The sequence below is a fragment of the Dermochelys coriacea genome, chromosome 5 (assembly GCF_009764565.3).
Source record: "Dermochelys coriacea isolate rDerCor1 chromosome 5, rDerCor1.pri.v4, whole genome shotgun sequence".
NCBI classification, from domain to species: Eukaryota; Metazoa; Chordata; order Testudines; family Dermochelyidae; genus Dermochelys; species Dermochelys coriacea.
The window spans coordinates 51,912,649-51,939,873 of record NC_050072.1 but is presented as its reverse complement, the minus strand read 5'-3'; the positions used below and the strand labels follow the sequence as shown (position 1 = coordinate 51,939,873).

General features: G+C 40.0%; 1 protein-coding gene across 5 annotated transcripts in view; it reads right to left on the bottom strand.

Annotated features, from left to right (window-relative positions):
• ZFYVE16 (zinc finger FYVE-type containing 16) overlaps positions 1–27,225 on the bottom strand; it is a 60,560-nt gene that overhangs the window by 19,493 nt on the left and 13,842 nt on the right. For all 5 annotated transcript variants that reach the window (XM_038403071.2, XM_043514943.1, XM_043514944.1 and 2 more), the window contains 6 exons: positions 24,076–24,184; positions 21,625–23,870; positions 14,805–14,901; positions 13,053–13,229; positions 10,740–10,882; positions 481–859 (listed from right to left, as the gene is read on the bottom strand). In XM_038403071.2, coding sequence (XP_038258999.1) covers positions 481–859; positions 10,740–10,882; positions 13,053–13,229; positions 14,805–14,901; positions 21,625–23,870; positions 24,076–24,145 — 3,112 coding nt within the window. In that variant the 5' untranslated portion in view covers positions 24,146–24,184. The remainder of the gene's footprint in view (positions 1–480; positions 860–10,739; positions 10,883–13,052; positions 13,230–14,804; positions 14,902–21,624; positions 23,871–24,075; positions 24,185–27,225) is intronic.

Here is a 27,225-nt window from a genome sequence, read left to right as displayed (position 1 = left end):
TAATTATATTATATAAAGGAAGAGGTCTGCTGTGTAACTTTGGATGCGCGGTATGCCCTATACCCACTCCCTATGCTTGAGTCTCATCATATCAGGGTAACTTTGCTGTGTGCCAAATAAAAGAACCTGAATAATGAGACTGGAGTTCAACAGAGTGGAAGTGTTCTTGCTAAGTAATACTAATAAACTCCTCAACACCACATGTGGTCTGCAGCTTGTGCACCAGTACTATACTTCATACGCAAACTTACTTGGGCTCAAATACTAATTGATACTGTTGTGGTTATGCTCATCTTTTTTTTCATAATATACAAGTTCATATAAGTGCAAGTTCAGCTATCAAGCTGGATCCAAAATAATGTGCATTTTAAAACAATGTTATTTTGGCTTCTGGAATGTCACAGTGTATACACAAAGATCCATATATTTTTACAAAGCTTGCATCCAGTAAATATTAATATTCCCCAATCCAAATTTTACCTTTTCCTTTTTCTCCAGTTGCAAGTAATAGCGGTGGCAGTCCATCATCATCAGGAATAAGGCTGAACGCTTTGCTAACGCAGTTTTCAATACCACATAGCATTCTGTAGTCTGAAGGACTAACAGGCGAATCATCATTAGTTTGGTTAACTGTTCCAAGGCTGGGAGACTTCTCAACTTTTGTAATAAAAGGTAATTCATCAGCAGCTGGAATTAGAAAGTCAAGACTATGCAACATCTCAGTTTGCACTGCAGTGGGCAACTTATCATCTGGAGCAACATGTAAGGAACAATGGAATTTCTCAGTTCCTGCAGTAACTGGAGTTTCATCCTTTGGTTTTATATCAGTTACACAGATGTCATCTGCTGGACTTGCAACCTATGAGAAACAAAACAGACTGTTGATTAGATTTGTTATTCACTGTCCCTGAACAACACTAGTATTCTCCTATATTAGTGTTTCGAATGTAAAATCAGCCAGCAAAGAGAGTATATAGTCATTGACCATTTTAGGGGATATTTTCCTAAAACAGAAAGCAAGCCACATCTCTGAAAATTACAGCACTTTTGCATCTTTAATACATATTGGTCTCTGTTACAGAACAGGTAAATATGTCTGAGTCTAAAATAATTAGTATAATATTTAGTCTGATATTTACCTGTTCTATAGTAATTCATACCTAAAAATGGAGCATCTACTATTTTAGAGTATGACACAGTCAGTAGACACAACACCATCAAGGATTACATTAATAGCCATGTAGACCATGAACAATTGGGCAGAGTTACCAGTATGACTTTATTTTGCAATACTGTAATTTGCCATAATTTGGACCTGAAATATATGCAGACAGTTATCTTCACATGATTTACTAATAGCAGCTTACTCCAACATTTAATAGTAATGCTCACTCCTACTCTAGGTGTCACGTCTATGTTGACCCCTCAGTGAATTATGTAAAGCTGACAGGGTGTGGCGATACAAAGCAGCACAAAAAGGATATCAGTTTTTCCATATGACTAAAGTAAAACCAAAATCCCACACCATCAGCCCAAGCATTCACTCCTCCCTTCTTTTTCCATTTCATCGATGCAGCTCTCCTGGAATTAGCAGTTTCCCAGTGTGCACTGGGTTGTGACAGAAGTGCCATTTGTTTTAAGCACTGGTACTAGGAATACGCACATAGAAAATAATTTTTTGGTGTTGAGTTTTCTAAGGGCTTGTTATTTTGTGAGCAGATGAGGATAACTGGCTTCCTTAAATTTTAAATTTGCAAATTTATACAATAATTGAATATATCAAGTTGTATCCCTCTCCTGCCATCTCTCCAGCTCTCTTGCTTTCTTGAACTATAAGCTCTTTGGAAAAGACCACATCTTTGTAAAACAGTTGGCACAATGGGACAAAACTTCAATGCAAGTAATAAAAACATCTTTTTAATTATAAAGAAAAAAAAGTGTTGGTATGATAAGGCAGGGCAGGAAGGGAGAGAAAGGCTCTAGACTTTCCCACTCCCAGCAGGATCAATCAAGAGACTGTCTTCCTCCCTATGCCAGCACCATAAAAATACAGCATGTGAGTGCACCATACAAAATACAACCACCCCTACCTCCACCTCCAAAAATACACCCTCACCTTTCTATTCAGTTTGAACATTGAAAAGACAGATTATTTTCAATTCTAACATGGTACACTGGGGCATTAAGCGACTCCTGGCAGAACCAGGTTAGTTTTTAAAGACAGAAGCAATTTTTTATCTGATCATTTAAAAAAAATAAAATAAAATGGGATCTTTTACTGTCAACATGTTAATAAAGACCGACTTCAGAACTTTAAGATAGAAATACTCATAGCCAAAAACAATTACCTTAATGCTATGCAGAAGAATTGGAGTCATAACGTAACATTTAAACAACATAATTTTAAAGTTTCAGTGGAGACACAGTACACTGCACAGACTCTTATCCACATGGTTTCTGTTTAAATGGGGTCTCGTGTACAACTTCAACATAAAAACTGAACAGCTGCCCAACGTCTTTCCAGAAAGCAGGGTGGATAAAAAAAAAAGTTGAATAATTTTTTTAAACTAATCAAATTTTTTTTATTTAACCTGGATTTTTATTGTTATTCAATTATAATAATTTATTTTAAAAAATAAACCTGTTTAAGATTAAAGTTCAATTTAATAAAAACTATGTTAAGACTAAGGCTGTCAAGTGATTTAAAAAAATAAATGTGTTAATTACTGTTAAACTATAATAGAATTCCATTTATTTAAATATTTTTGGATGTTTTCTACATTTTCAAATACATTGATTTCAACTACAACACAGAATACAAAATGTACAGTGGCCACTTGATATTTATTTTGATTACAAATTTGTGCTGTAAAAAGCAAAAGAAATAGTATTTTTCATTTCACCTCATACAAGTACTGTAATGCAATCTCTATCATGAAAGTTGAACTTACAAATGTAGATGTAAAAAAAAAAAAACAAAAAACAAAAAAAAACTGCATTCAAAAATAAAACCATGTAAAAAACTTTAGAGCTGACAAGTCCAGTAAGTACTACTTCTTGCTCAGCCAGTCACTCAGACAAACTTGTTTGTCTACATTTGCAGGAGATAATGCTGCCCGCTTCTTGTTTATAGTGTCACCTGAAAGTGAGAACAAGCATTCGCATAGTACTGTTGTAGCCCACGTCGCAAGATATTTACGTGCCAGATGCGCTAAAGATTCACGTGTCCCTTCATGTTTCAACCACCATTCCAGAGGACATGCATCCACGTTGATGATGAGTTCTGCTCAATAACGATCCTAAGCAGTGCAGACCAACACATGTTCACTTTCATCATTTGTGTCAGATGCCACCAGCAGAAGGCTGATTTTTTTTTTGGTGGTTTACGTTCTGTAGTTTCTGCATCAGAGTGTTGCTCTTTTCAGACTTCTGAAAGCATGCGCCACATCTCATCCCTCTGAGATTTTGGAAAGCACTTCCGATTCTTAAACCTTGGGTCGAGTGCTGTAGCTATCTTTAGAAATCTCACATTGGTGCCTTCCTTGTGCTTTTTCAAATCTGCAGTGAAAGTGTTCTTAAAACGAACTACGTGCTGGGTCATCTGAGACTGCTATAACATGAAATACATGGCAGAATGCAAATAAAACAGGAGACACATTATTCTCCCCCAATGAGTTCAGTCAAAATTTAATTAATGCATTTTTTTTTTAACGAGTGTCATCTGCATAGAAGCATGTCCTCTGAATGGTGGCCGAAGCATAAAGGGGCATACAAATGTTTAGCATATCTGTCATGTAAATATCTCGCAACGCCATCTAGAAAAGTGCCATGCGAATGCCTGTTCTCAATTTCAGGTGATGTAAATAAGCCAGCAGCTTTATCTTCCGTAAACGTAAACAAACTTGTTAGTCTTAGGGCATGGCTACACTTGCAAGTTACAGCGCAATAAAGGAGCCCCAAGCACACTAGCTCACTATCCGTCCACACCGGCAAGGCACGTAGAGCGTCTGACTCTGCAGCTACAGCACTGCTGGTACTCCACCTCAGCGAGTAGAATAATGTTTGCTGTGCCCCCACTGGAGCACCACGGCGCCAGTGTGAACAAGGTGTTGCATTACTGCATTCTGATCAGCCTCCGGAAACGTCCCATAATCCCCTTAAGTCAAGTGGCCACTCTTCTCATTGTTTTTGAATCGCTGCAGGAATGCGGATATGCCCTTTGAAAGCTCTGTTTCTGACAGCCAGCTGCTTATCTGCTCCGAGACAAAGCAAACCATTAGTGTGGAATGCTGTGAGTGAGAAAGAAAGAGGTGGGAGGGAGGTCTGCTACTGTCTGAACTTACAAGACAGCATGCTGACATGCTCGCAGTCCCCAAAAACCCACTCTCTCTCACCCCACATATACACAACACACTCCCTGTCACACTCCACCCCCCATCCCCATTTGAAAAGCACACTGCAGTCACTTGCATGCTGGAATAGCTGCCCATAAAGCACCGCTCCCAATGCCACAGCAAGTGCCGCAAATTTGACCATCCCAGTTTGCCTGAAGCTGTCAGCGTGGACAGACTGCAGCACTTTCCCTACTGTGCTCTCCAAAGGCTGGTTTAACTCAAAGCGCTCTACATCTGCAAGTGTAGCCATGCCCTTAGCGATTGGCTAAATAAGAGGTAGGACTGAGTAGACTTGTAGGCTCTAAAATTTTACATTGTTTTATTTTTGAGTGCAGTTATGTAAAAAAATATATATATATTTGTAAGTAGCACTTTCACGATAAAAAGATTGCATTATGGTATTTATATGAGATGAATTGAAAAATACTATTTCTTTTTGCAAATATTGGTAATAATGTAATACAACACAGAATACAAAGTGTGGTAACTGAAATTAATATATTTGAAAATGGAGAAAAACATCTAAAAATATTTAACACATTTCAATGGGTATTCTATTGTTTAACAGTGCAATTAAAACTGCTATTAATTTTTTTGAGTTAATCGAGAGTTAACTGCGATTAATCGACAGCCCTAGTTAAGACCTAAACTTATTATAAATCTCTTAAACATTAAATAAAAAGTAAGTATGTTGAATCCATGAGCCTCTATCAATAACACTGGCTTTTCTATACAGAGAAAGCAGCATGGAAAAACTAACTTTTGAGGCCAAGCTTTATAAATATGGCACAGTATGTAATGTACTACCTTTAGAGCCTGATCCTGTGTGGGACCCAGGGGCTGGCAAAGTCATCACAAGTGCTGGGACCCAACCTCTATCTCCAGGAATCATCATCGTGTATCTCATCAGGATCATCCACTGAGTTAGGCCTAGTCTCATACTCCTATTTGATAGTTTCTCCCTACTTCAGCTCTGATTGGCTTAGTTCTCAAATTATGAATATTTATGACTGCACTCACCATGGAAACTTACTCTCCAGCTCATGGAAAAACACTGATCTGCCCAGTAACTAACTGACCTTGCTTTTGAGCAAGCAAAAGCAAACGGCCTTGCTCTGTCTCCTTGCATGTGCGCGTGCGCGCGCACACGCACGCACGCAGAAATCCCCCTCAGTCTCTAAACAAACAAAATACTGCAATGCAAAAGGCATGCAGATTACATAAGCAGAAATCTTGTATTGTTGTTAGTTCTTTTGTTTTTCTGAGGATTTGGGTAGTTATTTAACAAAGGAGAAGGAGTAAGGTGTTTAACCAGAAAGGAGCAACACTAGTGTAAAAGCAGGAAACTGTGAGAAGAAGAGACGTTCTTTGAAGTGCAGCCTTTAGTGTTTACACATCTGGGAACTGGAGGAAAAACCTTTTATGACTGCATATTGTAAAAAAGACTATTTTGGAATATTTTCAAGAAATTCAGGAACCTCTGGTCTGGATAAAAAAGGAACATGTGCCAAATGTAAACAGTGCAACAAAGATTCAAGGCCTGGTTAACAGAATGAAACACTATGAAAAATATGCCTCAGAAGGCAATGACTTTGAAGAGGACAATGTGGACATGTCTGAGCAATATGTATCTGGTTAGTCAACTTATTTTCATACCATTCTTATCGACTCCCTACAATGTCTTAATATGCTAGTAAATGAAAAAAACTTAGATTGTCATAAATTTGTGTTTTGGGTGGATTACTTAGTTACAAATTTCAAAGTGTCTGTTCAAAATGTAATTGGTTTATTAGTTTGTTATGGGAGTATTTATCAATTAAATTTTTACTATTACTGCTGGACTTCTGTAATGATTTCTTTATTGCTCAATGTAATCAGACATTCAAGGTGAAGATCTCCTGTTTAAAAGTAAAGTTGATATATAAAGATAGATGTTCATATATGTAAATATCCATCTGCAATATCTGCTGGTACCACCAGCAGTGCTGCAACTAAACGTATGTCAAAACAGTAAATTACCAGTTAATAAAAGAAAGATTTTCTTCATCATCATCAACCATAGACAAATTCAGCACCAGCAAATTCCAGCAAGGCTCTAGATTGTTCAGTTCATTTATGCAACAAATTCTCCTTTCATCTTGTTCAGAACAAGTGTTTCACTGACATGGTTCAGCCATTATGGCCAGACTACCCTCCACCTAGCAGGACAGACATTGTTGGGATGTTGCTGGATATAGTGTACTAGAAGGAAATTGATCAGTGTGCAGAAAACATTGATAGAAATTTGTTAATCTGAGTCTTGATAGATGGAGCAATATAAACAGTGATCCAGTAATACGTGCTTGTGTGACAACAGAAGATGGCATTGCCTATTTTACAGAAACAATTGATACATCAGGAAGTGCCCATACAACAGACTACTTAAAAGAAAGAGCTGTAAAAGCTATAACAAACTGACCACAAATTAAAGTGTCAAGAGCGTAGCTTTGTCACAGACAATGCATCCAATATAGCAAAAAGATGAGAAGAAACCTAGAAGATGATGAAGAAAACCTGAAATATATACTAGATAGATATATATATGGGAACTGTGTTCATTTAATGCATCTTTTAGCGAAAGACTTAAGTACAACAGGGAACTGATGGGCAGGATCCCCTGGGAGAACAACATGAGGGGGAAATGAGTCCAGGAGAGTTGGCTGTATTTTAAAGAATCCTTATTGAGGTTACAGGGACAAACCATCCCGATGTGTAGAAAGAATAGCAAATATGGCAGGCAACCAGCTTGGCTTAACAGTGAAATATTTGCTGATCTTAAACACAAAAAAGAAGCTTACAAGAAGTGGAAGATTGGACAAATGACCAGTGAAGAGTATAAAAATATTGCTCGGGCATGCAGGAGTGAAATCAGGAAGGCCAAATCACACCGAGAGTTGCAACTAGCAAGAGATGTTAAGAATAACAAGAAGGATTTCTTCAGGTATGTTAGCAACAAGAAGAAAGTCAAGGAAAGTGTGGGCCCCTTACTGAATGAGGGAGGTAACCTAGTGACAGAGGATGTGGAAAAAGCTAATGTACTCAATGCTTTTTTTGCCTCTGTCTTCACGAACAAGGTCAGCTCCCAGACTACTGCACGGGGCAGCACAGCATGGGGAGGAGGTGACCAGCCCTCTGTGGAGAAAGAAGTGGTTCGGGACAATTTAGAAAAGCTGAACGAGCACAAGTCCATGGGTCTGGATGCGCTGCATCCGAGAGTGCTAAAGGAGTTGGCAGATGTGATTGTAGAGCCATTGGCCATTATCTATGAAAACTCATGACGATCAGAGGAAGTCCCGGACGACTGGAAAAAGGCTAATGTAGTGCCCATCTTTAAAAAACGGAAGGAGGAGGATCCTGGGAACTACAGGCCAGTCAGCCTCACCTCAGTCCCTGGAAAAATCATGGAGCAGGTCCTCAAGGAATCAATTCTGAAGCACTTAGAGGAGAGGAAAGTGATCAGGAACAGTCAGCATAGATTCACCAAGGACAAGTCATGCCTGACTAATCTAATTGCCTTCTATGACAAGATAACTGGCTCTGTGGATGAGGGGAAAGCAGTGGACGTGTTGTTCCTTGACTTTAGCAAAGCTTTTGACACGGTCTCCCACAGTATTCTTGCCAGCAAGTTAAAGAAGTATGGGCTGGATGAATGGACTATAAGGTGGATAGAAAGTTGCCTAGATTGTCGGGCTCAGCAAGTAATGATCAATGGCTCCATGTCTAGTTGGCAGCTGGTATCAAGTGGAGTGTCCCAAGGGTCGGTCCTCGGGCCGGTTTTGTTCAGTATCTTCATAAATGATCTGGAGGATTGTGTGGATTGCACCCTCAGCAAGTTTGCAGATGACACTAAACTGGGAGGAGAGGTAGATACGCTGGAGGGTAGGGATAGAATACAGAGGGACCTAGACAAATTAGAGGATTGGGCCAAACGAAATCTGATGTGGTTCAACAAGGACAAGTGCAGAGAGTCCTGCACTTAGGACGGAAGAATCCCATGCACCGCTACTAGACTAGGGACTGAATGGTTCAGCAGCAGTTCTGCAGAAAAGGACCTAGGGGTTACAGCGGACGAGAAGCTGGATATGAGTCAACAGTGTGCCCTTGTTGCCAAGAAGGCCAATGGCATTTTGGGATGTATAAGTAGGGGCATTGCCAGCAGATCGAGGGACGTGATCGTTCCCCTCTATTCGACATTGGCGAGGCCTCATCTGGAGTACTGTGTCCAGTTTGGGGCCCCACACTACAAGGATGTGGAAAAATTGGAAAGAGTCCAGCGGAGGGCAACAAAAATGATTAGGTGACTTATGAGGACAGCCTGAGGGAACTGGGATTGTTTAGTCTGCGGAAAAGAAGAATGAGGGGGGATTTGATAGCTGCTTTCAACTACCTGAAAGGGGGTTCCAAAGAGGATGGCTCTAGACTGTTCTCAGTGGTAGCAGATGACAGAACTAGGAGTAATGGTCTCAAGTTGCAGTGGGGGAGGTTTAAGTTGGATATTAGGAAAAACTTTTTCACTAGGAGGGTGGTTAAACACTGGAATGCATTACCTAGGGAGGTGGTGGAATCTTCTTCCTTAGGAGTTTTTAAGGTCAGGCTTGACAAAGCCCTGGCTGGGATGATTTAGTTGGGAACTGGTCCTGCTCTGAGCAGGGGGTTGGACTAGATGACCTCCTGAGGTCCCTTCCAACCCTGATAATCTATGATTCTATGAACTCCAGGAATAAAGAAAAATGTTGAAACTGCAAGATACTTCCATAACAATGCACTTGGCTTCAGCTTTATTGAATAGAGCTGAAGGATCCAAACTAATTCTCCCGCAAGATATATGATGGAATTCAGTGGTTGACTCTTTTGAGCTATTTATTAAGAACTAGACTATTCCGATAAATTGTAAAGGAATTCATGACAAAATAGATGGAACTATCACAACGAAAGCAGTCAACTTCAGACTAAAGCAAAAATGTAGACGATATGCTGAATATACTAAATCTATTACCACAGCCTTGGACAATCAGCAGAAAGATTGCTACTGCATTACTGATGCTGATGAAATTTGGAAAGAACTTCAAGAGATATTGCAGAAAGCAATACCCAGTGACGAAGTTAAACTGCAGGTAGTGAAGAAACGGATTTATTCCACCTCATTTTCTCACTAATATTTTCAACCTGAAGTTTTAGAGTAGGTGCCTAACCCCTTAAGGAGATGCTGCTATGGCATGGGTATCTTATAATCATCCATCAATCATGCTAACCATGATATGTTTCAGGGCTGGACGTGAACCATTCTAGCAGACATGTTTGCTGATGAAGTTTTTTAAAAAAAGTCACACCACAGAACTGATGGAAGTCACTAAGCACCTGGAACCAGAGTTTGCTGAAGTGCTAAACCAGCTTTTGACAGAAGTAGGCATAGAAAGAATCTTTTTCATTTGGACTAATTCATTCAGAGTTGAAAAAGCAGGAAAACTTGTGTCTCAACCTACGAATAAAAATGAGGAAGGAGGGGATAAGATTTACTAGTTTTAAAAGTCTGAAGGACAACTAAGTAACTTATGAGATTGCGGTCTCATTTTCAAGAGGTGTAGGCAAGTAGGAACTTAAGATCCAGTCAGTCACTTTCATTTAGGCATATTTGAAAATTTTCCCAGGCTGACCTGAAATAATCAGTTTAATTCACTGACTACAGTTATTCCCTCTATTCCTTTAATGAATCATTTAATTGCAAAATATGAAACTTGTTTTGACAAGAGAAGTTTATGTATCTAAAACATTTAAGGTTGTTTTGTTTAATAAGTTTTATATGCTATTTTGTGTTTAATTAAATTCCAGTTACCATCCTAATGCAGCTTGACATGAATAATGAGCAAAAAGTTAATTATCTAAATAAGCAACATATCATTCACGATGTTCTCACACACTAAAAATGTACAATTAAAAATAATTGAAAACATTAAACTATATAATTGCTTAAATAGATGTATATAGTTACAATGTAACTTCCAAGATAGCAAAAAAGATGTAACAAATCTAGTGTAAAGGTTCTATTTAGTTGTAATTCAACATGTTTTAAATGGTTCTATCAACCAGTGAGAATGTATCTTTCTTTAGAAAATAACTGAAGTAGAAATGAAAAAGTTGATTAAAATTGATGCAATCCAACTGGCCAGAAAGGAGTCAAAGCCACATAACACTGCATTTATGAGGGTGTCATCTTAAATGGGCAAACAAAGCGGTTTAAAGACAATCAACTTTTTATTTATAAAAATCATGAATCGGTGTATACTTTTGAGAAAATATCATATGCACCTCTGGTAAGTCAGGGCTTGCTGGACTCAGCTCTTGTGAAGACCTCTTGACTCCAGAAGATAGTTTTGTTGTGTCTGCAACTTCACCATTAGGCAAAATACCATCTGCAAACCAGACTCTCCTCTGTTCTCGGGCGCACAGCCCTAAAATGGGTTAAAAAAAAAAAAAAGAACACTAACTTGGTATTACCACAGTTTTCCAGCAGCAAAAGGGTCTGTATAAAATTTCAGGCTTTTTTCCAAATTAAAATTTTACATTAAGCATGTTGGATTTAGTAGGAACCATAATTATAGTTCAGAGATTTTTGGAGTGCAAGTGATGCATCTTTCTACATATATTTCTTCAAAACATGGGAACTTTCTGATTTAATAGTAGTAAAAGTTACTGGAACTAAGCAGTCACCATACACACAAAACTGGTATTCTCTGCAATCAGTCAAGCAGAACTGTGGGCAAAGATATTCCCACACCAGCAGCAGAAGTAACCAAACTATACTTAATGCATCAATTCCTAATTAGGTAAAACAGGCTGCTATTTACTTAATCAATTACTCTGATGTTGGATCATATTAAAGAAGTTCTGTATTAAAATCACAAATGAGTTTGATTCCCTATAGTTTAAATTCCAAGGTATTACTAATTAAGAGGTCTCTTGGTTTTTGGTACTGTTTCTCTCCCTCTCTGTGTGAAACTTGCAAGCTGCTAATTGTGTTAGTACATCCTAAGACAGAGTCTGTTCTCAAAAAGCAATTCTTTGTAACAAGAGAAACAGCACACAGAGACTCCCCGCCCTTTTGTTGTATTTATCTCGCTTTGTTAACAATCGTGATTAAAATAGAGATAGAGGATGTATGCTTGGTGTGGATAATAACTGAATGATCAGGGAGGTGCCAGCCTAAGAATCCAGTGTCCATCGGCCAAAGAAGGTGTCAAGTGGAAACAACCAGAGGACCCCCAGAGGGTAGACTGGAATCCATCCAACAGCCTCAAGAATGGGAGAACCGAACAAAACGGAGCCGTCAGGAGTGTGCCATCTGCTGATTGATTCAGCAACAGCATGATGAAGCAATTCCCATAGACTGGCATAGGAAGAAATTCCTATAAAAATGGACTCTAGAAACTGAGATCTTTGGGGTCCGATTCTGCAAACCAACTTCCAAGAGCGTCAGATGTATATCTGACAAGGCCCTACTCCCTCCTTGTGTCCAGGCCACCTGGTCAGTGGTTTGGCATGAACAACTCTAAGGCTGGTAACCATGATAACAACTTTGCAGTAGATCTATATCTATATATGTGTGTGTGTGTGTGTGTGTGTGTGTGTGTGTGTGTAAGTAAATAAATATGAAATGGAATGGAATTTTCTAGCTATAACTAACTGCTTACTATGATTCTTTCTTTCTGTATTCACAATGAGTGTGTGTGTGTGTGTGTGTGTGTGTGTGTGTGTGTGTGTGTGTGTGTGTGTGTGTAAGTAAATAAATATGAAATGGAATGGAATTTTCTAGCTATAACTAACTGCTTACTATGATTCTTTCTTTCTGTATTCACAATGAATGTGGCATTTTGCCTTTTCCCCTTTTAAGAAGATCCTGCTGGTTTTTATTTTATTGGTATACCACTGGAGTAGTACAAGGATGGCAACATACCATAGATACAAGACAATAGTTTATCAACAAAACAATTCATATAACTTACCACTTTTTGTTTTAAAGATACTCTAAGTACATCTAATCTTTTATCAGTGACATTTTTGTAGTAAGCAGAAAAAATTCAGAAGTGTAGTTGACATAAAAGAGATGAAAATGTGCTTTATCCATTATCACTTCTCACCAGAGAATGTTGTGTCACCCAACTTGCTTTGTTTCAGTATTATTTATCTTACTGTAGCACCTAGAGGCCCCATCTGAGATCACAGTCCCTTGTGCTATATATTGGACACAGTAAGAGAGAGTCCCTACCCTGAAAAGCTTACAACCAAACTAGACAAGATGGGGTAATACTTCTTTTAGCTATTTTACAGATGAAGAACTAAGACAAAGAAATTGAGTGACTCACCCAAGCTCACACAGGGAACCTGACTCCACGGCAGAGCTCAGAATTGAATGCAGGTTTCTCTGACTCCAAGTCCAGTATCTTAACCCTAATAGAGTCTTTCTTCTCAACCCATAGCCTTTTCTGAATGGCTACACTGATCGACTAAATAAATCTAGCCATTCTGCAAAAGCATCTATTCTGTGTATGTGTTGAAAGAGTATATGCTGAATAGCTTAGAAAATTTAGATAACAGATTTAAATAATTTTGAGTTGCACTTACCATCAGCACCTGGATGTTTAAGTACAGAGATAGGTAACAAAAGAGAAGATGAAGGAGAATTAGGTGTGCCAACTGTCTGGGCTTCCTGCAAAGGTGCAACAGTAGAACAACATTCAGAGGAGACATTGGAATTAGGGATAGTACCAGTTGGACTCATCATCCTTTCAAATGCCTGTGCTAAAAGGAAAAAAATGCACTTAGTGTATAAGATCATGCCATTTATTAAATGTTTACAGCTGCCTCAAATTTTAAGTTAAATATTCCTGTCTATTTTACTTCAAAATGTAGAAATGGGCATTCATTGTACAGCCTTTTGCTTCAGCAATGACCATACATCAAACCATGTAATTCCTGCAACCACACATGCCTCATTTACAACAAAAATGAGGAGTCCTTGTGGCACCTTAGAGACTAACAAATTTATTTGGGCATAAGCTTTTGTGGGCACTACAAAAAGTAATTTTCCTTCTGTTGATATTCACCCCTTCTTGTCAGCTGTTGGGAATGGGCCACATCCACCCTGATTGAATTGGCCTCATTAGCGTTGACCCCCCACTTGGTAAGGTAACTCCCATATTTTCCATGTGCTGTATATTTATACCTGCCTACTGTATTTTTCACTCCATGCATCTGATGAAGTGGGTTATAGCCCACGAAAGCTTATGCCCAAATAAATTTGTTAGCCTCTAAGGTGCCACAAGGACTCTTCATTGTTTTTGCTGACACAGACTAACATGGCTACCCCTCTGAAACCTATCATTTACAAAAGTAATGAAATGGAGAAGGATATTCACAGAGACTGTAAAAAAATAGACTAACAATTTCCCAACTTAAGTAGTGATGCTATGTTCTTCTGTCTATTAATCACAAGTCACGCTAGCTTGATTTCATGCTCAGTTGTGACAATGTTTCTGAAGTACTGATAAATCCCATATTCTCCATATTGGGAAAGGTAAAGAAGGGTCTATGGTGGAGCTTCAATACCAATCACATTTAGGTGCTTAACTCTTCTATTTACAGGCAGGAGAATATTACAAGTAAAAACAAGCTTTAACTGGGATAATCAAAAAGGAAGAAATTTAATCAGATTCATGATAAAAAAACAAGATAAATAAAACAGGAATGCACTCCTCTTTTATCTTTGTTAAATGTTTCAATACAAGAAATTAGGGCTTCAGTTTGTCACTCTTGTTCCCCATACTAATAATGTCACATCTTCACACAATTTAACCTTCCTCAAAAAAGGACTGCACAATCTTGCAAAGCCCATTTATATGAACATTTATGACACAAGTGGAGGCATAACAGAGTGGACTAGAGGACACAGTCTTGGAAACAATCTGAGGAAGCCTTCCTCAGGTAAACAGAGGTTGAAAATGTCCCTTGCCTCAACACACACAGTCTTGGGAAAGGAATTACATGCAATATTTTTGCAATTTAGACTCCACACCAACCAACCAACCAACCAAACAGCAGCACTCTAGCTGCATTACAAATCCTATGCCTTTCCATCAAGTATATGCATAATTACTGTGGCTGCGGCAGAGAATGAAGATGGAAGATTGAAGTCACTGACATCTACTAGCCAGGCAAATTTTATCAACATTTCAGTCATTGTCTTAGAAAGGAAATGCTTCCTCCTGGGTGCACAGACTCATCCTTCAATCCTAAAACAACAATTTTGCTTAACTTTTCTCCTTTGATGAAAAGTAGTAATTACAAGTAAATAAAACCATGATCACAACTTTTTACCTTTATTAATAGATTTGTAACAGCCAATACAGACTCTTGCTTCCTTTTCAGCGTACTGCAGCTTGCACTTCCGATTGCAACAGACACCACAGAACACCTGGGTCAGAACAAAAGCTAGTTTAAACATTTTACGTGGAGATGGTAGTGCCACCTATAGTTAAGATTGCCTGACACTTCTCATTACAAGACTATTTTTACTTACTTGTATAATTACCAAGCTAACCATTTGAGCTGAAATTTTCCATGCTGAGTGTCTGCCTCATGGTGCAGACATCTCTCAAAATGCGGCTGGGGAGGCAGATTTTGCCCTCTCTCATAAATACATTTCAAAAACCATTTCTCATTGAGAAGCTCTACATCCTCATGTTTTGGAGCAGGAATATGAAGTTTAGGAGGGATTGCCTTTATGTCCAGGATGCACTTTTTGCTGTTCCCATGAAAAAGCACCTAAATTTGGCCAAAGTACAAGCCTTTGAAAGAAAGATTTTAGGTCTCATGAAGGTGGCCACTCCTTAAATGGGGAAAAATGCATTTATTATGAGCATAAGAAACCTAGAAAGTGTAGGATGAGGAAAAAATGGGTTTGACCTTAATGTAACTTCTGAGCAGATATTACTGCCATGTGGAACTTTAGAGAAGTTAAGGATAACCCCATCCCAAGACTTAAAGGTGAAGAAGACGCTGTCAGACAGCAGAGTTCCCAGCCTAAGACTGAGCAAACCTTTTATTCAGTGGCCTAGATAGTAAACCCACTTGCATTTTTTTCTTTTGGTCATATGTTAGACTGAAGTCCTCCTGGATTGTAAGAAGATGGTCTGAGCCCTTAGAGGACAGGAACTTCATTATCCAGCAGGTTCCATACTGCTAGGAGAAGTGTATCTAGGTTGAGTGGCAAAATCCCTCCTCTTAATATTGACACACAGGCAGCAAGCAAGGATATTCTCTGGCCACCTGCCGAAGACCTGGATACTAGTGCTGACAAGGTCACAAAGTTGGCTCAATTGAACCTGATCTTCCTTTTGACCCTGGGCAAAAGGGTCCTTTTGACATTTGACAAAGGGTCCTTTTGACATTTGACCCTGGGCATTTCTGCTGAACTATAGCCAACATCTTCTATATGCTTTCTATTCCATCCCATCCAGGGGAATGGAATAGAAATAGAATGGAATAGAAAGCATATAGAAGATGTTGGCTATAGTCCAGCAGAAATGCATCCGACAAAGAGCTTTTGTCCGTGTGCTCTTGTGTAATACACTTTGGTGCTCTGTCCCAACTCAGAGAAATCTATTATTGAGTGACCCTATTCACAAAATACTGCAATAGCCACCACTAGTTTCAAGGGCCACTTTTGTTGACAGTTAATCCTGAATCCTCTTGCTGAGCAAGTGTGCCTTCACATTCACTTTCCCAGCAAGAACAGGTGGATTTGGTTCTGGATATACTACATTTACAGTTTTCTTGCCTCTGCAGATAGGAGCTGAGAATGTGCTCCTCCCTACTTGTTGATTTAACACATGGCCATGGTGTTGTCAAGCACCTGTACAACACATAGCTGCAGAAATGGACAAAAGGCTTTAATAGCCCATTACACTACCATGAGCTCCATTACTCTGATATGGTGTCTGGACTCCAGGTGTTCCTTAGATCACGTATTTTGATACACAACCCAGCCCAGACTGGAAGCATCCAAGGCGACCGTGATGACAGGAAAAGGGAGAGCAAAGGGTCTCCCCTGAAGATTTTGTCCCTGTTTTCCACACAAACTGTTGGAGCATTGGAGAAAGGATGGTCAATTTCGTCTGTACATTTAGTGTGTAATAACTCACTACCTATGTTCAGATGAGCAAAGGCATAGGTCGATGAGGAATCAAGCCCACTAGTCTACAGAACTGCTTGGTTTGTACCAGTTTTTCCCTGGGACCTGTCAGGAGGTCTTGAATTATGAAAAGTGCTGTAGTAAAAACGTATGTCCTTCAGCTAGTCTGGGATACATTCTGTCTTCTCTTTTATACAGGTGGGGATAAGAAAGGAAAGAATCAGATATCCTTGGATGGACTGAGAAGGCCTGAGCTGATAGGCAGAGCAAGCTTTTCCCTGGTCTGCATCTGTAATATGTCAAACTGGAGGAAATCAGATGTCCCTGGTGAAACTGTAACTTGAGAGCATTTGCTTACCTCCCCAAGAGTTCCTGATACTGTCCATTTATCATGAGGGGAAATGGATGAAGCACCAATCTATATGTTCCACCAAAGGAGTCTCATCACATTCCTCAGATATAGGCAGCTCTTCCAGAAATTGTGAGGGGTCCAGGGTTAGTATTGGTGTCAGCAAGGAAGGGTGAATCAGTGCCAGGTGAATAGGCAGCTGTGAGAGGATCAATGCCAATGGAAAAAACGGTGCCAGCACACAGGTCAGTACCGGAGTTGGTCATGGTGCTGCCTAAGAACCTCATGTGGCCCTACATATAGAACTCAAGAGGGCCCTACATGAGATGCTTCCATGATGTCTGGATCTGAGGCAAGGGCAAAGGTGCAGAGTATCAAGGTCAAGAGAGCAGACCTTAAAGGTTCGTTTCCAAAAGGGTTGAAAGTCTTTGAGATGGTTCCAGACCAAAACCAGAGAATTTGGTACAGGAACAGTGTCAGGTTGCACTGTGGTAGACGGTGGGGAGGGGGTCTAGTAGTCTCGATGGTGGACCCCCACTCAGGTCTACAGAAATCAAAGGGGCTACCAACATCCAGATCAATAAAGGGTCCAATTTAGTTGATGACAATACACTGGCTCCAGAGGAACTTAAAGAGATTACAGCTGTGCCATATGAGAGTTTCTAAGACCTTCATATGTCAGGAAATATGAAGAATAGCGCTTATTCACTTCTGCTTTTACCCTCTTGTAGTGAGATTCTTTGTCTCCTTTCTTTAACCCTAACAGGCATCTGCATGCACTTACTGTGCCAAGACAGAGGTATCAGTGCTGGAGGAAAGGTGTGGCACTGGGGCAATGGTGTCAGAAGTGGGCACCAAGATGGGCGCTTCCTACATCACCGCAAACAACATACTTCTTATAGCTCTTACAAGGCTCTTGGCCCAATATGGACCCAGTAAAGGCTCTGATGGCTCCAGGGACAAGTCAGGCTATGTACACTGAGCTTTTTTATGCCACTATTACAAGAAATTGGTAAGTTAGACTAAGACCTAGCTTGACTGGATGAAAGCAGGTTCCATTCATTTTCTGCAGTAACAGTGAAGCAACTGCGTACGTTGTGGGGGAGTCTACATCACTCTCACACAAGATCTCACATACCATAGAAGGGATCAAAAGATATGGCTTTTCAAGATGCTTTTGCAGCTCAACACCAGGGACGATATATATCCCACATCTGAGAATACACAGGGGCACCTCAGGGTCTCTGCTCTGTAGAGACTTGTTAAGAACAGGTCTCTGAAAATGCCATCCGTACTGGACATGCTCTAGCCTAGGGTTGCAAGAGCTAAGCAAGGTGTTAGCTTGGAACACCAACTGCAGGTAATGTAGCAACAGGCACAGAAACTAAGAGCAAGAAGACTATTTCTCCTGGGCTCTCAGGCAATGTGGATGAAGAAACAGCTGACTCCAATGCAGAAGAGACCAGAGACAAGCACAGATGGGGGAGAGGGAGTAGATTCATATAACTAGCTATGGGGAAGGAGAAAGACTGGAATTGGCTGGGCAAGAAGACTGGGATGGGACTCTGATGGGGAGCACTGAGGAAAAAAGACAAACTAGCTAGGCAAGGTGAATGGTATGAGGTATGGGGGAAGACAACTGAAACATTAGTAGGATGGAAGGGACAGACACAGAATGGGTCAGGCTTGGGGTAAAGACCAGGCGTAGGAGGATCTGTGACCGCTAGAGAACACAGTCCTCCAGAACTTCAAATGGAATCCAACATTCCCAAATCTCAACATACTTCTGTCATCAGCAAAACAGCCGTGAAACCTACCACCAAAATGAGCGTTCATCTTTTAGTGTCTGGTTCACATACCAGATAACAATCTACTACTGCTGTCAGTGAGCAGTTACCATGAGCCCAAGTGGCAGATGTCTGTATTGTGGATCTAAAGGTTCCAACCCTGTTACTCAACCCTGTGTTGTCAATATAAATCTATGAAATAACTTTTTTTTTCCAGATTTCCTTTTAAAAAAAGCTACAAACAAAATTATACACAAAAAGATGTGAAAAAAATTAAGTTTGTAAAGTCAAGTACTCAAATGTTAGGCAATGTCAAAATTAATACTGCCCACAAACTCATACAGTCCCCCTATGAGTATGCATTATGATACAATCGCCATTACATAATCACATTTTTTTTTCTTTAAAACAGGACTCCTGCCTCAGTCACAGCACAAGGTAGAGCTGCTCAGAGGATGAAACAGGGTTGCGTAATGAAGGAGGTGTGTGTAATATCTCTGTCATTTGCTACAGAATTTAGAAGGTGTGTAGCGAATAAAGCTGGGGACAACAGGTAGAGAAAAGGTGGTCTCATGGTTAAGGCAGTTGAATGATCCTCTGGAAAACCGGATTCTCTCTCTGCCTCTGCCATAGAGTTCCCATGTGATTCTGGACAACTTGTTAAATCAAACTTCTCACAAGTGGTCACTAACTAAGCACCTGGGGTAGGATATGCAGAAGTGCTAAACACTCTGCTCTAAATAGAATCTATGGGAGATGTGCTTTGAACATGCAAAATGGTAAAAATAATATGTTAAGTACTTCGAAAAAAATCAGGCGCTAGGCATCTCAAAGTAGTCACCCAAAATTAGTGTACACTGTTGACCTTAATCACTGTGCCACAGCTTCCTATGTGTAAAACAGGGATAATACTGTCATCTCACAGGAATAAGGTGAAAATAAAATGTATTACTATTTGTGAAGCACTCCAATAGTGATGGAGTGCCACAGGAAAGCCTCTGAGGAAGTTAATTATGTATTCAGAACAGGCTTTAAATGATGTCCAGTAAATAAGGTATGGGGCCACACAATGAATCAGGATAAAATAAAATACTAAATAGCAGCTTGCTGCTCATTAAGCACTATTCATCTTCTGCACTGAATGAGGCAGGGGTCCTTAGTAAAAAATAGTATGTGATCATATAATTAAAGTCTAAGACTATTGGAATGTATATGCACTAAGGCTCAAATTAATGCTGTGCAGGTTTAGACTAAGCTCTTTGGGGCAGGATCTTTTGTTCTGTGTTTGTACAGCACCTAGCACAGCGAGCTCCTTGTTCAAAACTAGGACTCCTAGGTGTTATGATAATATCCTTAATTCTAGCATTTCTTAACTTTGCAGTGCTTGAGTTTGCAGTCTTAATATTCTTTTAACTAAGTGTTTTTGTGTAATATATTAGCTCCATAGCCCATCACTGACATACAGTGGAAAATAAACTAAAAATAGCAAATCTTATTCATTATACTGACCACTTCAAAGATTACCACAATCAAGAATAACTATGAGTTGTCTTCCCCACATTCCCTGCACTTTGTCAGATTTCATTAAGATTTGAAATACTAAGATTTATTATTCCATCATTGAGAACAGGAGTGGGCAAACTATTTGGCCCAAGGACCACATCGGGGTTGCAAAACTAAATGGAGGGCCGGGTAGGGAAGGCTGTGTCTCCCCAAACAACCTGGCCCCCACCCCCTATCCGCCCCTCCCACTTCCTGCCCCTTGACTGCCCCCCTCAGAACCCCTGACCCATCCAACCCCCCTGCTCATCCCCTGACTGCCCCCTCTAGGGACCCCCACCCCTAACCGCCCCCCAGAACCCCACCCTCATCCAACTGCCTCTGCCCCTGACTGCCCCAACCCCTATCCACACTCCTGCCCCCTGACAGGCCCCGTGGGACTCCCATGCCTATCCAACCCCACCTGTTCCCCATCCCCTGACTGCCCCGACCCCTATCCACACCCCCAACCCCTAACAGGCCTCCCGGGACTCCCACACCTATCCAGTCCCCCGCATTCCACATTCCCTGACTGCCCCCCCGAGAACCTCTGCCCATCCAACCGCCCCCTGCTCCCTGTCCCGACTGGGACCCCCCACTCCCCGCCCCCTTACCATGCCGGAGTCAGCCACACCACCACACTGCCCAGCAGGAGCAGCGGGGCCAGGGCACTGCCCACGTAGCGGCATAGCTGCGGAGGAGGGGGAACAGCGAGGGAGGGGCCGGGGACTAGCCTCCCCAGCCAGGAGCTCAGGGGCCGGGCAGGATGATCCCCTGGGCCGGATGCAGCCCACAAGCCGTAGTTTACCCACCTCTGATTTAGAAGGTAGAGAAAAACTTTGGATATCCAATGAAAAAACTCCTTAGTAATCAGTTTAAATTGGTCAATAATAGGTCATAGGGCAAGATTTTTCACCTCAACTGTATTTTCACAGTAAAATCTTATATCTTTGCTTAATAATCAGTGATTGCCAAATACTAAGTGAGTCATCTGTAACTCTTTATAAACTATAAAACTATAGAGTTAAATTTAATTCAAAAGTTTCCTAATGGAAGATTGATAGAGCCTAAAAAAGTAGCACTAAATATCAGGCAAAGGAAGGAAAAACTAAGTCAGAGTGGTCTTATTAGGTTGAAAACCATTGTGTTATGGTATCATATTTTTCATTTGAGGATCCCTAAAGAATTCTGAATGGAGATGCAGACCCCTTTGGAAACCTTAGACAGTTTGCCAACCCCCAAGGGTCCATGGACCACAGGTTGAAAACCCTGCTGTAACACAATACATGGGCAAAACAATTTAATGCAAAGCTTTTTTTCATAACTTACTTTCCCACATGCACGACAGTGGTGTCTTCTTTTTGTAAACGTGAACTTGACTTGGCAGTTCATGCAGTTGGGTGCCTCTGAATCGGGAACCCAGGGTGGCTGTTTTAGTCCCAGAACTAGAGGTCCTTTACCAAGTTCTACACTGGCAGGCACACAACTTCCGCCTGCTTTCAAGGAGTTTTCTGTATCAGATGGATTACATTTGGAGCTTATGTTGGTACTAGTTTTGGTTTCTGAGAGAGGGGCCTTTGGGGGTAAGGAATTCACTTCCTGGAATTCAGTCCTAGGCATATCTGGCTTGCTGAACTCTCTCTCAGTTGCAGTTCTTTGAGGAAGATTAAGCAACTGTTTAGGTCTAGCACCTCCAATATGTACATTCTGATGGCTAAGAATAGGGACCGGTACTTCAATACGAGTCTCAGTTATATGGTTAGAGGCCTCTTGTTGAATAGGATATGTACTTTTTTCTGGGGGAGACTCCAATTTATATTCAGTATCAGCTATTCTACAAGTACTATTAATACTGGAAATCTCTCCAATCTCCTCCAGTTTTGCTTTTGTTTGTGAATCATTGACCTTTTTGAAATCCAGGTTGTTTGCTTGATTTGCATCAGACTTCAACAGGTCGTCCATACCTTCTTCAAAGGGCTGTGAATTATTGGGCTGAAGACTCTGACCAGATAAGAAGGCATCAAGCTCAGCATCACTAATCAGTGAATCACTTTTAATTAAGTATTCCTCAATAGTTATGTCAGCTAAAACTGGACAAGTAATACTTTGATCATGACTGTCAACTGGCTGAATACCATCATTGCACAGTTCAATTTTAGATTCTCCAACAGGGCCAGCAGCAGCAGCGTGCATTTGGGGAGAATCACCTTTATTAATTTTATTGTCAGATTCCCTCTTCTTTCCATCTATAGTTATAGCTTCTTCTACAAAGCATTGGTTGATTTGGTTTAGATATCCTTCCTGTTCAGAAGGTTTCATCTTTCCAGAGGATTCCATATTGTGGAATCCATGTTTAGATTTTCCTGCATGCATAGTCACAGTATCACTGATGACATCTGCTTTTTCGTTCTGAGGTATATGCTCACTTTTGTCTTCTGTAACAACTAATGAACCACATATGGATACAGCAAGTGGAAGACATGACAATGAGGTTTGGAGATCTTCAGCAGTTACATGTGAAGTTGAAACACTGTGCAATATTTCATTGGTATTAAATTCTGGACTGCACAAGTTTTCTTCTGCACTTTTCATCTTACCTAGTACTACTCTATCCTCTATTTGAGATGAAGAGTCTCGTAAAACACATTTTCCAGATAATTTTAAACTGTGTTTGTGTAATTCAGAACTCTTTGGCAGATCAGAAGGCAAGGATTCCCCATTACCTTCATCTTTTGAATCTACATTGTCATTAACACTCTCTTCAGGTGCCTCTTGATTTATCACACAGCACAGACTTTCATCTTTTAATGATTCACAAGGCAGCTTTTCAAGGGTTGTTTTGTCTTTGGAACTGAGAGCATTTGGGTTCGGTGATGTTACAAAGGCAGATGTAGCGTTAAGGCCTGTAATTTGTTCCAGCTGATCAAATACCTGATTATCCTTTAAAGTGTCTGTCCTATTTTGATCATCACATGAATCGGAGAGCTTCTCTCTACCACGATTGTGTGTTTTAAAATCCAACTGGCTCAACTCTTTTGTTGCAACATGTCCTGCATCTTGTGGTGTTGTGTCCCCATCATTCTGTTGTTCTGTGCCTGTCAGTAGCTTTTGGTGGTGTTTCAAACTACAAATTGTAGCTGGTACTAAAGATAAATCAAAGCCAACCAAAGAATTCTCATTGCACTGGAATTCATCTGGCTGCAGCTTCTGAATATTTTCATTATTACTCGTTGAATGGATCAAATTACCTGTGTCACTGATGAGATCACATACAGGTATACTACACCTCCCCAGGCTCAAAGGCTGAATTTCATTTGAGGCACCACCATCCACAGTAGACAGAAGATCGAGTCCAGTAACATTTTTCTCATTTTGTGCTGAGGAATTCAGTTCAAACTTGGCTGTATTTGTTGTAGCCTGACTGGCTAGAGAGAATTCTTCTGACATACAACTGCTAACATATTCTTGCACTTTTGGTATGAGGAATACAGGTTGTAAGTAATCCAGTTCTGAAGAGACTGAATGCTGTATTGAATTGCACTGGTTTGCAGCTGTTCTGTAGCAGTCAAGTTCATCTATTTAAAAACAAAAAGGGAACAAAAGCAAAGTTTATAAAACTGGTTCCTCAAACAGCACTCCCACCTCGCTAAAGCTTCAAACAAAAAACCACCACTTATGGACAAAATTATTTTCACTTCCTCTTGTTCTTAATCATTTAAGTTTGTTTTCCCTATACAGAAAGAAAGAAGAAAACAAAAGTAGCACAAAGATGCAACTAACCTGTATTTTGCTCAAATTCATCAAGTAGTTTGTCCAAGTCACAGACTGCTGCTTTAAAGTAATTGTCCATTCTAGTTATGTCTCTAGTGAAATTTTAGCCCTCTTGTACCTATAAAGAAGAATGTGCTGTTTTATTTATTCAAAGGATTGGGTAGCAAACTGTTTACAGAATCATAAAAATTTTCATAAAAATGCTCTTTTGAGAATGAGAACAGTTTTATATTTTACAATGAAATATTTTCTTGCAAATTTTAGAATAGCCCCTTCCCATCTCCCCATATACAGAAACCAAGATTATAAACACTGCATTTTAAAATCTTTGTGTTCAATATGTTCTCAAGAATCTTCACAGAGACAGAAACAAAGGGATTTAACAGGTTTCAGAGTAGCAGCCGTGTTAGTCTGTATTCACAAAAAGAAAAGGAGTACTTGTGGCACCTTAGAGACTAACAAATTTATTAGAGCATAAGCTTTCGTGAGCTACAGCTCACTTCATCGGATGCATTCGGTGGAAAATACAGTGGGGAGATTTATAAAACCCATTGTTTCATGTTCTCTGTGTGTATATATAAATCTCCCCACTATATTTTCCACCGAATGCATCCGATGAAGTGAGCTGTAGCTCACGAAAGCTTATGCTCAAATAAATTTGTTAGTCTCTAAGGTGCCACAAGCACTCTTTTTTTTTTTTTTTTTTTAAAAAAGGGATTTAAATAGCCTTGCCAAAACTGAATCATTTGAAGGCATTTGCTGTACTGTCACAATTTCATAGTTTCAAAGAGTTTAGGGTAGGAATGAACCACAAAGAAAGGACACCACTTGATCATCTAGTCGGACCTCCTGTATATCTCAGGCTATTAAATTTCACCCAGTAACCCTTATATTGAACCCAAAAACTTCAGATCAAACCATTTCAGTTCTCAGGAAGTTACCCTGAGGTGCACCATAGGCAGAAGACAGGAGAAACTGGAGGTGCCACTAATACCCTAAGGAAGGGAGATGGAGAGGGGCTGGGAGAACAGAATACAGCTGGCCAATTGTGTATTGAGTAGGAAAATTCCCTCCTGATCCCTGAAAGTTACCAGCTGAAACCCTGAAGCATGAGATTTGATTACAGTCAATGTATTAGTGCAGGCTGCAAGTATTACAAGTATGCATAGGGCAATGCAGAGCTTCTTGTTCTCTCTATAGCACATTAAGGGAAGGAATGAAGAGGGGGAGTCAAAGACTGCAAAGCCTGACTCCTGACCACCTACAGAACACAGAATTCCTCCCAGAACTGGATTACAGTATATTTTTTAGAAAGATTTCTAATCTAATTTTAATGATTCCAAGTGAGGGTGAATCCACTTCCTCCCCCAACAAAGCGTTCCAATGCTTAATTACCCTCACAGCTAGGAAGTTGCATCTTATTTCAAGGATGAAGTTGTCCAACTTCAACATCCAGCCACTGGCTCTTGTTATGCCTTTGTATGCAAGACTGAAAATCCCCTTGATATCAGATATCTTTTTCACCTGTATATACCTGTGCACAGTGATTATGTCACCTCTCAAACTGAGAGAATAGAGCTCCTTTGGTGTTGTGTTGCAAGGCTTGTTTGCCAGTCTTGGATTATTTTTTTAGGCCTCCTAACTCTTTCCAGTATTTCCATATCATTTTCTGGAAGTGTGGACACCAGAACAGCACACAGTATTCTTGCAACAGTTTTACCTATGCTGTGTACAGAAACAAGATCACTTCCTTATTTCTACCTAATATTCCCTTTTTATATATCCAGAGATCACATTGGCCCTTTTTTGCTGCAGCATTGTACTGAGCGCTCATGCTGAGAGTGATCTACAATCATCCCTAAGACCTTCTGAGTCACTGCTTTCCAATAGCCAGCGTTCTATGTTCCCAGATATATTACTTGCATTTACCTGTATTAAAACCACATTTTGTTGGATTGTGATCATTTAACCAGGCTATTCACATCCGTCTAACAGAAACCTGCCCTTTCTGTTTAGTATTCTACCAATCTTAATGTTCTCTACCAACTTTACCAGCAAAGATTTTATAATTAAATGGAAATTTGTATTAGAAGGAGGAGGAAAATGAAATGCAACTGTTATTTAGATTTATACACTTCAGTGCTTTCTGCAAATGTGTATGTGCACAGGCAAGAATCACCAACTCAATTATGTTTGAGTACAAATACATAGCGTCTCCTTTGGATTACTATACTCCCAGCCATGCATTAGTCACTCCAACTGACCTGCAGTCTTTAGTGGGCCATGTGACTTGTCAACTAAACTCTTTATTTGCCTATAAAGCAGGCATAGCATAGGCAGCAGTAGTGCAAGCTTTCCAAATTGTTTTAACCCTATTCCTCGTCTCCTTTCCTTGCCCATTCATTCAATCATCTGCCTCTGTACCTAACACCACAAAAAAAATGACAAGCAGTTATAAAATAACCACCACTTTGATATGTGGTCTCCTGGCAAGTGAGAACTTGACTGAGACCACAAACTCATTTCATACAAGCAATAAAGAGCCTTCTGATGGCAACAATAATGATTTGGGGCACAAAGCTTATCATTTTATTAATATCTTGAGAAGTGTAGTCCAAGACAAAACTACTTTAAGTAAATATTATTTTATGTTCTGCTTGCTTTAGTTATTCTATGCATAAAGTAAGTTACAAGCATTGAGAGAAAAATGACGTTATGAATACTAGACAGGTGGGCCTAGGTGGACACAGGGTCTTCTGCTGTCCCCAAGTCAGTTTTCAATAGTGACCATTTTCATGATAAATTATTTCACTAGATCACTCTGCAAAATAAGACTTTTAGAAACATTACATAAAAAGAAAACTGTACTGTAAAGAGTCATTTTAGAAGCTACCACTTCATTTTTAGAACCTGTACACTTGCTTTTAGTCTTGTCACAAACAATTTTTTCCTCTTATAAGAAGGGATATAAATTATCAGACCTACAGGCATGAGCCCACCACTAACTGATGGGTGTTAGGCACAAACTTCTCCCAAGGATAGGTTATTTTATAGTTGTCCACTGTCCACTTCTTGTACCTTACTCTGAAACACCTCATACTGGCCACTATGAAACAGGATACTGGACCAGAACTCTGGTCTGATCCAATATGGCAATAC